The 13,570-nt window shown below is 42.0% G+C and overlaps 1 protein-coding gene across 1 annotated transcript; it reads left to right on the forward strand.

Moving 5' to 3' along the window:
* Positions 1-5,887, forward strand: LOC124972511 (protein SSX1-like). Its single transcript, XM_047536946.1, has 6 exons — positions 1-69; positions 482-596; positions 940-1,038; positions 3,666-3,715; positions 4,991-5,126; positions 5,787-5,887. The coding sequence occupies exons 1-6, from the start codon at positions 1-3 to the stop codon at positions 5,885-5,887; spliced, it is 570 nt and encodes a 189-aa protein (XP_047392902.1).
* Positions 5,888-13,570: the final 7,683 nt, after the last annotated feature.

Here is a 13,570-nt window from a genome sequence, read left to right on the forward strand (position 1 = left end):
ATGAACAGAGACAGCTCCTTTTCAAAGAGCCTCAGGGAAGATACTCAGAAATCAGAGAAGAAATACAAGGTGAGGTAATCTGGAGGGGGCAGAGGATTAGCCCAGGGGACAGTGTAGGGTGACTAGATTTTTCAGAAGGTGAGAACAGAGGCACTGGGGACAAGGAGCAAGGTCTCAGGAAGTGATCTAGAGCCTTCAGAGATTCCCACCCACATTCTGTCTTCCCCCAGGCTCCCCAGACAAGCCTCCATTCTGGCAGGTGGGAGGAGAGTAAGCCATCAGTATTAAGCACCTATTGCATGCCAGGGGAGAAGCTAGGCAGTGTTGCCCCTGTTCTCTCAATCATTACAACACCCAGGAGGGATTATCTCCAATTCCCAGATCTACTGCAGAGGTCCTGCAGCAGAGGAAGCAGCCCAGGCTGAATGGCACCTGTGTCTACCTGAGTGGCTGCCAGAATTTACTTTTCCTTCTTTTCTAGGCCTTCAGGGATATTTCCAAATACTTCTCTAAGAAAGAGTGGGCAAAGCTGAGCCATTCGGAGAAAATTACCTATGTGTATTTGAAAAGAAACTACACCACCATGACTAGTCTAGGTAACAGGACAAACCTGGGTGCAGACAAGCCTGGGAATACGTGAGCATCCCTTGTTCCCATCCCATGTTATGGCTTCTTAGGTTGTAGTGAGTGCTCCCCTTTTCCTTTTGTTCAGGGAGAAATGTCAGGGCAGTATTTGAATATCCTGCTCTTTTATATCTTGTGCATGGATGAGGGCAGGGTCTGACCACCTCGCAACTCAGACCTGAATCCTGCACATCTCTCCCACTGGCCTTTGTTCTGGTGTGCTTTACTGTCTGTGTGGCTTCCCAGCAATCCACTCCCCCTTTATTCCTTCTCTCAGGTTGACTCTTAAGGAACAAACAATTTGCTTCTTTCTAGGTCTTAGAGCTACCCTTCCTGCTTTCATGAGTTCTAACGGACAGATCACAGAATCTCAGAGCGATGATTCTGATGAATATCGCAACCGTGGGAGTCAAGGTAAGTGGAGAGGAAGGAGCTGCAAAGAGTCTCCACCCAATTGCTTTTCAGTCAAGCTTCCTGGGAAAGGTTCACAGGCACGTTCTTACTCCCTCACACCTGTCAGGGCTGAGTGAAACGGGTTGCTGCAGAAGGTTAAAGCACGGGGGACCATTCATATGAAATTCTAAAACATGCAAAACAAGAACAAAAACTAAGGGCTAGGGCTGTAGCTCAGTGGCAGAGCACTTGCTTAGCATGTGTGAGGCACTGGGTTTGATCCTCAGCACCACACAGAAATAGACAAATAAAAAAAAGGCATGCTGTCCATCTTACAGATACATGAAAAATTTTTTTAAAGAAGAACAAAAACTAAGTGGGAGTAAAACCCATCAAATTCAGGAGAAGGGCTCTAAGTGGAGAATGAAGGATGACAGGGATTGGTGGGGACTCTATAGACAGCTTCAGCCGTAACTTATATTAATGAGGTGTTTTTATAATTTGAATAAAGAAATCAGAGAAATCAGAAGCAGTTTTGAGATAATTTTGATATCCCACTGAACCCAATATTATTTCTCATCATTTTTGTACATTTGAAGTTTTTAAAGGATATACTGTTATTGATAAACACTGTTAGTGAATCAAAAGATAATTAAGAAAATTATAATTAAAGGATCAATCCCCCAAGAACATGAGTCAACTTTATAACACTGCATAAGAGAGACAGTGATGAATACTTTGTGTAATGCAGATAGTTATCATCCTATACTTTATTTATTTATTTATTTATTTATTACAAGGGATTGAATCTAGGAGCACTTAGCCACTGAGCCATATCTCCAGCCCTTTTTATTTTTTATTTTTTATTTGAGACAGGATATCGCTAAGTTGCTTGGGGCCTCACTAATTTGCCAAAGTCAGCTCTGAACTTGGGATCCTCCTGCCTCAGCCCCACAAGCCACTGGAATTACAGGCATGAGGCACTGTGCCTGACTTTCCCTGTATTTTATATTAAAACCAAAGTGTGGCCAGGTGCAGTGGCACATACCTGTAATTCCAGCAACTCAGGAGGCTTAGGCAGGAGGATTACAAGTCAAGGTCAGCCTCAGCATCTTAGCAAGACCCTGTTTCAAAATAAAAAGGTCTGGGAATGTGACTCAGTGGTAAAAAATGTCCCTGGGTTCAATCCCTGGTACAAAACAAAAACAAAAACAAAAACTAGCCCAAGTAATAGTGTTCTCACTAACAAACCTGATTCTATGTGTTTGGCTTAGAAGACAGTTTTTTGCTTGTTTGCTTATGTTTTCAGAGAGTCTCTTGCTATTTTGTCCAGGCTGGCTTCAAACTCTAGGGTTCAAATGATTCTCCTGCAGCAGCCTCCTGAGTAACTGGGACTTCAAGTGCATGCCACTGTACCCAGTGGAAGAATTGAGAGAGCTATCCCACCCACCCACTCCCATGTACAACCCAAATTTTACCACTTGTGTATGAGCAGAGACAGCATGGGATACAAAAAAAAAAAAGGATGGATTCTAGAGCAGAAATCCTAGTGCATTTGAGTATTGTGTGCAGTCATCATAAAGAGGACAGGATGTACTTAATTGTTCTTTTGCTCTAACAGTGCAGTTATAACACAGGGTTAGAATGTCCAAACATTCTCCACAGACCTGTTCCTCCCCAACTAAACAGGCCAGGTTCTACAAGTTCCCACAATCACTGAACATCTCGGAAAATTCAGGGCTTGAGTACAAAGTTTTTGACATTAAAGGAGTATCTTTACACTAGGTAGATTCCAGAATTACTGGACTGAATCCACACTCTCACCTTTGGTGCTGGGGGTTTACTGGAGATTTAACCTGGAGATGCTTTACCACTGAGCCACATCCCCAGCCCATTTTTCATTTTTTATTTGAGACAGGGCTCACTAAGTTGCTTAGGGCCTTGCTAAGTTGCTGAGGCTGGCCTTAAACTTGTGATCCTCCTACGTCAGCCTCCCAAGTTTCTGGGATTACAGGCATGAGCCTCTGCACCCAGTTCTTCCTCACACATTTCACAGCATAATTGAGGTATAACCAGCATACTGCAAAATTCACCCATTTAATGTGTACAGTGATTTTTAATTGTCACACATCTTTAAGTACATACAGTTCAAACTCTCAACCAATTTAATTTTGTTGGGAAAAAGCAAGAGATGTGTAATGGAATAGAAGGAGACTATGATACATTTAATCCATGTTTTTATTTATTTATTTATTAATCCACATTTTTAAATCCATCATAGGGAATCTTCTGAATTAATGCTGCAAATAAATTCCCAAAACATTATTAAAGGTAATTCAGAAGCCATTCTTTTTTTGTACTGGGGATTGAACTCAGGAGTGCTCAACCACTGAGCCACATCTCCAACCCTTTGAAAAATATTTTATTAGAAACAGGGTCTCACTGAGTTGCTAAGTGCCTCAGCCTCCCAAGCCACTGGGATTACAGGCATGTGTCACTGCACCAGGCTCAGAAGCCATTCTTTAAAAAATCCTCCACAATGGGAAAACTCATAACCCTATGCTCCAACGTTCCCTAACACTACCTGAGTCTGGAATTTGGAAATATTTGCAAAGAAGGAAAAATTCTGATTTATCACCCTCTTTTAGATGAATCGCCTGAGAGTGCTTCTGGCATACTACAGAGAAAACGCCAGAAGGTGAGTGTCTCTCAAATATAAAGGACCAGAGCACCTTTGTCCTTCCATGGATGTCAATTTTGGTAAGAGTGGGGAAGTATTGAAAATGTCTTAGCTTTCCCTCAAATCTTTTTCTTTTCTTACTTTTTTCCCCTTCACATCAGGGTTTGAACCCAGGGCCTTAAACATACTAAGCACATGCTTTATCACTAAGCTGCATGCACAGTCCCTCCCCATCTCTCTCACTCTCTCTCTGGTGATATTTTTTTCTTGGTGCTGGGGCCTGAATCCAGGGCCTTCCACATGCTAAGCATGTCCTTCTCCACTTAGCTACATCCCTGACCCTTCTCATGACTTTATCACAATGCCTGATACAGCATCCATAGCTTAATAACACTTAAGAACAACTGTGGTCACTAATACTTATTTTGTTTTCACAGTCATGCCAGATGCTATTTTAAACAACCCACATGGATTAATTTATTTAATCCTTAAGAAAACATCTATGCCATTGTTTCTGTTATGATCTCTAAATAATAATGAGGATTTTGTGTTTTTTTTTTTTTTTTTTTTTTTGCAGTGATGGGGATGGAACCCAGGGCCTTATCCAAGCTAGGCAAGCCTTCTACCATTGAGCTACTCCCATAGCCCCCTCTATTCTCTTTTTCCTTTTCTTTTTTGGTACTGGGGATTGAACCCAGGGGTACTTAGCCACTAAGCCACATTCCCAGCCCTTTTTATTTTTTATTTAGAGACAGGGTCTTTCTAAGTTGCTTAGGGCCTCCCTAAGTTGCTGAGGCTGGCTTTGAATTTTTGATCCCCCTGCCTCAGCCTCCAGAGCTGATGGGATTACAGGTGTGCACCACAGCCACTTACCCCTCTATTTATTTTTATATTTACTCTCCAGTATCTGTTTACAAGCTTATATGTGATCCCCTACATTTTTTATAGAAACCCTTCCTTTTAGATATTATGGATTTGTAGAATGCTTTTCTTCCCCCAAAATTCTGCATACCACAATCCTAATTGCATGGAAACTTTTTCTGTTTACGAGAGTACCGTCTGGATAAAGCATGAAGATAAGCATCCTAGTCCTGGAAACACCATTCATTTAGGCCATTCCTTTACCTTCTAGCCTCCCAGGTTCCTCATAATTTAGGTATGGATAATAAAATGATCTTCCAGAGGTGATGAGAACATTAATTAAGGTAATGCTTGTGAAGACATTTTGTAATCTATAAAGCACTAGAGAATTGACACTGATAATATTTATATATGACCTTCACATTTAAAAAGATGCCCAAGAAGCCAGCAAGGGAAGAAAATGATCCGAAGGGAGTGCCAGAAGCAGTTGGTTCAGAACAGGCTCAGAGACAACTATACCCACTGGGAAAAGCAAGTACTTCTGGGAATCAAAGTGAGAAGGTATCAGGTGAGAGGAAATGATTCAGGAACAACCACTCTGGCTTCCCTGACTCTGTTCAAGGGCATGGTCTGGATGTGTATCATGGACCCTTGACAGGCCTGAGTTCCAAGCTGAGCTTAGGAGCTTACCCAGTGCCAGCTGAAACATTAGAACTTGACTTCAGAATCCCAGATTTGACTTGTAATGCATATAAAAGCCAGACTAATTTGCAGCATGTCTTCTAAATTCTCTGAGCTCCAGATTCTTGTCCATAAAAAGAAATTAAAGAACCATAATTCACGATTGCTTGAAAGCCTCACATTAAATCTAGAAAGCCTCACAACTTGAAAGTTGCTCAGGTAATTCTATCCCACTTGATAACCTGGGAACATATCTTACTCAACTCAATGCCTGACACACAATATACCCTTCACAGAATACACTGAATGAAACGAGCGAATGTTCTAGTGAGGGAAGAGTTTGGGAATCTAAACCTATAGGTGGGAGTGATCAGAAGCTAAAACTTGAACTGGGATTTAGTGTGTATTGGTGCAGGTCTAACGTCCCAGCCTTGCATATAGAGTGATGGGGCACTTGGGAGGGAGGGGACATCTCCTTTTGTGACAAAACAGGCTTACCACTCCCTGTGTCACCCAACCTTCATTAACCAACTCTTCCCCATCTTAGGACCCAGGAAGAAGAGTGTGAGTATCTGGAGTCACAGGTTGCGGGAAAGGAAGTATCTCGTGGCATATGAAGAGATTAGCGACCCTGAGGAAGATGACTGACCCTGTAAGTGACCCTTTGACACATCTCCCACACCCCTGCAAATGTGCTGTTCTATTATGGCACTGGTATCCCATCTGGTCCCTTGTTCTCCAAAATCATTCACTTCTCATAATCCCTTGGAGTACAGCATTGAGGCTAAGATTTCCCATACTTTTCTACTCTCTACTCTGTGTATCTGAGGACCTTTCCTATCCAGGATGCTTTGGGCTCCCAAATCCCAGGTCAGCTGCCAACATGCAAGCTACATCTTCTTGTAGCCTAAGAATTCATAGAACAGGACAGGTGAGGGAGTCCCTGTGGCCTGAGCAGAGTGCTCACCTGGAGGAGTAGAGGTCCTGAGCTTGGAAAACACAGAAGTGTGTGGGCTCTGCAGGTCAGGAGGAGGAGTTGGCAGTGATAACTCACTGTCACTTCTTTTCTTCTCTCTTTTCGCCTCAGCTTCAGGGATGTGACCTGCCCATGATGAGAAGCAAAACGTGGTGACCTTTTGCAGTCAAGGGCATGACTCTGAACTCCTGAACTCCCGACCATCAGGTGTATTAGCAAGTGAAAGGAAGAATTTTGCAACATTAAAAATTTAAGCATTTGTTCTTACTATATGCTGTGTATTCTGTTAGCATTGTTCTTGTTATGTGCTCAGCAGTCTGGTAGATATTGGAGTTTTGTTGAGCAAGACATATACCTAATGCATATGTCTGTCTGTGTATCCATGTGCCTATTTTCAAAAACAAATATTGTCAGATATTCTCAGCATTGAACAGCACTACCTTTCCTTTGCTCCTGCTGAGACTACCAAAGATGTAGATGTTTAATTCCAGACTTTTTTTCTCTGTATTTACACACAAGCATACACACATAGGGTATCACCATGGGCATCTCTCATCTGCTTTGCCCCACTACTAAGTTAACTGTCTGGACAAATCCTCCTCAGTCTGTTTCCTGTTCAGCACAAACTCCGATCCTTCATTTACCCTGCATCTGTCACCAACGATTAATAAACCTTCGCAAGTATTTCCTTACCATTGGCTCCTCTCATTCTTTTTTAATATTATTGACGTTTTTGGTGTGTGATTTATTTATTTATTTATTTATATGTGGTGCTGAGGATTGAACCCAGTGTCTCACATGTGCTAGGCAAGTGCTCTGCCACTGAGCTACAGCCCCAGACCTCCTCTTCTTGTATACACAGCTCTGTGCATGTGTGTGAGTGTTTTTTTAGGATAGATTATTAGAAGTATAATTGCTGCATCAAAGAAAGCATTCATTCAACAAACACCTAATAAATGAATACTGTGTGCAGAGCATTGTCCTAGTTCCTGGAGAGACATTAGGGAACCAGCCAACCAACATCCCTGTCCATGTGGAGGTATTCTAGTGGAAGATTTTTACCAGTTTTTATATTGATAGACACTGCACCCCAGTCCTAGGGTGGTATTCTGCAGTAGATGGTTGGGTGCCTTGGTCTTTGCACTCTCGTTGATCTTCAGGTTCATGGGCAGAAACAGTCTCTTGGGGAGTGTGTGGAAGGAGACAGATGAAACCATCAACTGGAGAATGGAAGGAACTAGGGATAAATTTCTACTGTGCACAATGTGGTGGACAGGAATAGAAGGGTCAACTTGGTCTTGATGCAGGGGAGCAATAGATGGAAAAGTCTACTGAATAAAGGCATGAGACTGCCCATCTTGGGTCTATTAATGTATCACCCAGCTGTATGACCTCCAAAATTAGTGATTTTTAAGTCAATTCAGAGAAAGTGAGGCTATAGGGCTTGTTTAGTTTTTTTCTACTGAGGCTGGGAAGTACAGGGATATGCAGGATGAGTAGAAGAGGGTGTAGGCAGAGAAGCAAGGGAACCAGGGCAAAGTGTGGGCTATCAAGGCCACCAGAAGCTGGGTGCAGAGGCACATGTCTGTAATCTCAGCAACCCAGGAGGCTGAGGAAGGAGGATTACAGGCTCAAGGCCAGTCTCAGCAATTTAGCGAGGCCCTAAGGAACTTGGTGAGACCTGTATCAAAGTACAACATAAGAAAAGGACTGGGGACATGGCTCAGTGCTTCCTGGGTTCAGTCCCCACTACAAAAAAAAAAAATAAGCCACCAGAGAGAGGGGATGTATGGAAGGAAGTTGTGAGTGTGAGCAGTCAACTGAGTCCAAGAGCAGTGGTTCCCCAGAGCTGCCCTTCCTGGCACTGTAGGGAGAGGTGGGTGCCACCTGAGTATACATGGTCATGGCTCTACCTGTGTCTCAGAGGAAACAGTCTATCTCACCCCAATATAGTGTCATATTACACAAATGTAATGTTCTGCTACTAGAGACTGAGTACCTTATTCTCCATGCAAATAGGAGATACTGAAGGATTTGAGTTTTCTTTCTCCTTTGGGAAGATGGAATCCATGGTTGGATCACTGCACATGAGACAGAAGTAGGGAAGTGTGGGTCAAAGATTCTGAGTCATACCAGGTTTGTGGCACACGTGTGTAATTCCAGCAGATTGGGAGACTAAGGCAGAAGTATCACAAGTTCAAGGTCAGCATCAGCAACTTAGTGAGACCCTTTCTTTTTTTATATAGTTTAATGTATTTTAATAGCAAACTTACAGGAACAGCACAGAAGACAGACAACATTAAAAGCATGTACTTGCATGTAGGACAACTCAAAGTACAGTGAATGGATGGAAGCTACTGTATGATAAAAATGCTACAAACACCACTTAGTTGCTGTCAATAAGAAATTTACTTGTTTTAAAAAATCCAAATGCTGGCATTGTCCAGAAAAATTTAATGGTTTTATTTATAATTGTTATAAAGTTGAACTGCTGAAACTTGTTCACTGAAAGATTTTGACTTACATTAATGCTTTACATCCCTGCATTTATATTAAAAATTCACATACAAATGAAAATGGAAAAACAGTCAATACCTGATTTCTGTCCCCAATTTTTCCACTCACAATTATATACTTAGGTACCCTTTGACTCCATGGAAAAAAATATATATAACGTTCAGAACTACCAATAATAGGAAGAAGAGAAAAAACTTTTAGAACGAAATATTTTCCATCATAGTGAGTTCATAAGCAGGTTTGCCACATATGCAGTGTGCCAGTTGGATATCTTTTGGCATAATTGTTACATGTTTGACTGGATAGCACACAGGTTGGTGTCTTCAAAAAGGCCAACCAGATAGGCCTCATTTGCCTTCTGCAAAGCACCAATAGCTGCACTCCGGAAGCCCAGATCTGTTTTGAAGTCCTGAGCAATTTCTCACACCAGACGCTGGAAGAGGAGTTTGCTAATCAGAAGCTCAGTGAACTTCTGATGACCTCTAATTTCACAGACTGCCACAGTACCAGGCATATAATGATGAGGTTTCTTCACCCCTCCAGTAGAGGGCACACTCGTGTCAGTGGTTTTTGTAGCCAGTTGTTTCCTGGGTGCTTTACCACGGGTCAATTTGAGGGCACTCTGCTTTGTAGGAGCCATGGTAGAAAGACCTCTTTACTTACCCAGCTTCTCCTTCAGCTGGAGCTCGGGGAGCTAGAGGCAGTGTTGGCATTAGAAAGCGACAGTGGCACAGCAGTGACTGTGAAGACAACCTGAGACCCTTTCTTAAAATAAAAAATATAAAGTGCTGGACATGTGCCTCAGTGGTAAGATTCCAAGTCATGACAACATTTTCATTAGGATCTTTAGGGTACATAGAGCAACCTGTCCACCTTCTTCTCTTTCTTCCTCTTCTTCTATTCCTCTCCCTCCACTTCCTGTGCTTCCTGCCATGTGACAGATTCAAATTTTGTAATGCAGTGAGACTCTGGATTTGCTTGACTCTATAAACGACCCTCCCCTCCCACCAAGCCTGGGGCCCAGTATGCATGGATATGTCTTTCTTTCTTTCTTTCTTTCTTTCTTTCTTTCTTTCTTTCTTTCTTTCTTTCTTTCTTTCTTTCTTTTTTCTTTCTTTCTCTTTCTCTCTCTCTCTCTCTCTCCCTCTCTCTCTCTCTCTCTTTTGAGACAGGGTCTCCATAAGTTGCTCAGGGCCTTGCTAAGTTGCTGAGGCTGGCCTTGAACTTGTGATCCTTCTGCCTCAGTCTCTCAAATGACTAGTATTACAGAATGTGTTCTTGTGATGAAGATCCAAATTTTTTTTTCTTTTTTATCTTCCAGTCTTAGTTTGTTTTTCAGTCCTTTTTAGTTGATTCTAAAACTAATCCCTGTTCTCAGTAGAGAACAGAAAAAATGCAGGGTAAGTGAGAAAGGACAGTAGATTTCATCACAAGAGTTCTGAGCCAGGCATAGTGCGACATGTCTATAAACCCACCAACTGGGGAGGCTGAGGCAGAAGAATAGCAAGTTGGAGGCTAGCCTCCATAGCAAGGCCCTGTCTCAAAATAAAAATAAAATAAAAATGGCTGAGGATGTAATTCAGTGGTAGAGTGCCCCTGGGTTCAATTTTCAGAAAGCTGGAAGGGAGAGGGAGAAGGAGAGGAAGAGGGGAGGGGAAGGAGGAGGGGAAGAAAAGAATTCTGAACTTTGCTCACCAAAAATACATTCAGTAAATAATATATTTTCCTAACCCTATCTAAAGGAATGCTATCTTAATGGAGAAACTTCAGGCATCTGACAGAGGAGACATCTCTGTAGGAGTAGGCACATAGAAGGAGGGCACAGTTCTCAAGACTGTCAACTTCTCATTAAGTACCCTCTTCACCTTTTGGATAATTGACCATGGATTAGACAGGCTGAAGATAGGCCCTTCACTACAAATGTGTGTTTCTCTCCATTTTGTTAGCAAGGAACTGAAATTTCACCCAGCTCTGATACACTTCTTAAAATTCCTCACCCCTAGGGGTCCTAATCAGACAGCAGGTAGGAAATTAATCGCAATGTTAGACTGTTGTCTGCCCAGTGTAAGGACAACAGTGCTGACAGTTCAACTAGCACCCTTTAGAGTATAGTTTGTAGCTGGGCACAATGGCACACACCTGTTTTCCCAGCATCTTGGGAGGCTAAGGCAGGAGGATCACAAGTTCAAAACCAGCCTCAGCAACTTAGTGAGTGAGGCCCTAAGCAAATTTGTGAGACACTATCTCAAAATAAAATAGCAAAAAGGGCTGGGGATGTGGCTCTGTGGTTAAGTAACCCTGAGTTCAATCCCTGGTACCAAAAAAATAATAATAATAATTCTAGAGTATAGTTTTGTGCTTTTTTTTTTTCCAGTACTGGGAATTGAACCCAGGGACTTGGGCATGCTAGACGAGTTATCTACCACCGATTCTTACTCTTCCTATCCACTTACCCTATACTCAGAGTTTCACTAGATATACTCTTCCCTTCTTAGTTGTTCCCTTCTTTTCCTGCTTATATTGCGTGTGTGTGTGTTTTGTTTTTTGTTCTTTGTTTTGTATTTTGCAGTGCGGGGGATAGAACCCACGGCCTCTGCATGCTAAGCAAGCACTGTACCACCAAGTTACATTCCCAGTCCCTCTCCTGTTTGTTTTGATTTGTGATTCCCTTCACCCTCGTAATCTCATCTGAGTTGCTTTCTATTTTTTTTTTTTTGTGGTACTGGGGATTGAACCCAGGGCTTTGTGCTTGCGAGGCAAGCACTCTACCAGCTGAGCTATCTCCCCAGCCCTACTTTCTATTTTTAAAGAATTCTTTACAGTTTATGATCCTCGGATGGCACCCTCTCTTGTTTTCAGTATTTTATGAAATCTTTTCTGACTTTTGAGAGAATTGGTGAGGACAGAGACAAGATGGCCTGGTTTTTTGGGCAAATTTGTACTAGGGATTGAACCCACTTCTACCACAGAGCTACATCCCCAGCCCTTTTTTAAAGTTCTTAGCAAAATTGTTAGTTTGATTGCGTCATGTTCATAGAATGTCACTTGTCATTTTTCTATATTTGGCAGAGAGATATCAACATTGTCCAGCCACCCAGGCATAGTTGGCACATAGCTGTAATATCAGTGAATTGGGAGTTTGAGGATTGCAAGTTTGAGGCCAACCTCAGCAATTTTGCAAGGTCCTAAGCAATTTAGCAAGACCCTTTCTCAAAATAAAAATAAAAAGGGCTGGGGATGTAGCTCAGTGGTAAAGGTACCCTAGATTCATTCCCCAGTACCAAAAAAAAAAAAAAAAGATTTTTTTATAGGCTGGGCGTGGTGACACATTCCTGTAATCCCAGCTATTTGTGAGATGGAAGCAAGAGAATTCCAAGTTCAAGATAAGCCTCAGCAATCTGGGGAGATCCTGACTCAAGATAAGCCTCAGCAATCTATGGAGATCCTGACTCAAAATAAAATAAAAAGCGCTGGGGTGTAGCTTAGTGGTAGAACACCCCAGAGTTAAATCCCTGGTACCACCACGACCAGCAGAAAAAAAAAATTGTACCCGTATGGAGATCAGTAAAGTAGAGCAAGCAGCTGGGGGGAGAGGGAGAAGGGGAGGGAAGATGATTGACTAAATTATGTTATATGCAGGTACAAATATGGCATAATGAATCCCAGGATTATGTATCATGATAATGCAGCAATAAGCAATAAAACTTTTAAAGATATGGCCCTTAGGGTCTAATACACAATCAAATTTTTCTTGTTGGTTAAAGATTACGCTTAAAAAAAAAGAAAAGAGTTTACCTTATAGGCATTAACTCTGCCACACTGCCACACTTCTAGATTGCTTCATCTGCCTTTTTGGCAGTTATCTGGGAAGCCAGATTCCACAATTTGGGTGTAATATTTCAAGCAATCCAAAACTGGCAAGAGGAACCAGAAAGTCCAGGTATGCAGCTCACAGGCCTGTCTGCACAGCAGCACCTAAGGGGAAAAACTAAGTACTCCCACCCAAGTCCTAAATTCACCTGGAATTTGGAGTGGTTTTCTGGAGTGGTTAATTTCCTTTGTCTGAAGAAAAAATAAAACTACTATCTTTGTAACAAGCAGATGCTGACAAACTTGAAGTAAGTCACCTAGGCAAAACTCCTCTGGTGACAATCAGACAAGGGCACTATCCTCCTTGATTTTCATATTTCAAAGAAATGGCTCCAAGGTCCTTAAGAAAGTCATTCCAACTAGGCAAGACTGTAATCCCAACTACTCGGGAGACTGAAGTAGGAGAATCTTACAAGTCTGAGGCCAGCCTCGACAACTGAGACCCAGTCTCAAAATAAAAAATAAATAGGTGATTTAGCTCAGTAGAGCACCACTGAGTTAAATTCCCAGGGCTATAATACTAATGTTAATACTAATAATAAGGTAAATTAGTTTAATTAAAAATAAAAACTAAAAAGAACTGGAAGTGTAGCTCAGTGGTAGAGTGCTGCTGGTTTCCAGCATCAAAAAAAAAAAAAAATCCTACAGCCAGGCACAGTGGCACAGGTTTGCAAATCCCAGTGACTTGGGAGGTTGAGGCAGGAGGATCACAAGTTCAAAGCCAGCCTTGATACTTTAGGGAGACTCTGTCTTAAAATAAAAATTACAAAAGGGCTGAAGGTATAGGTCAGTGGTAGAGTGCCCCTGAGTTCAATCCCCAGTACTTAGGAAAAAAAAAAAGAACATGTACACCATGAACAGGTTGGTTTCATTCCAGAGATGCAAACCTGGTTCAACATATGCAAATCAATAAATGTAATACACCACAAGTGGTGCTGGGAAAACTGGAAACCATATGTGGAAGAATA

This window comes from Sciurus carolinensis, chromosome X (genome assembly GCF_902686445.1).
Source record: "Sciurus carolinensis chromosome X, mSciCar1.2, whole genome shotgun sequence".
Classification (NCBI taxonomy): Eukaryota; Metazoa; Chordata; class Mammalia; order Rodentia; family Sciuridae; genus Sciurus; species Sciurus carolinensis.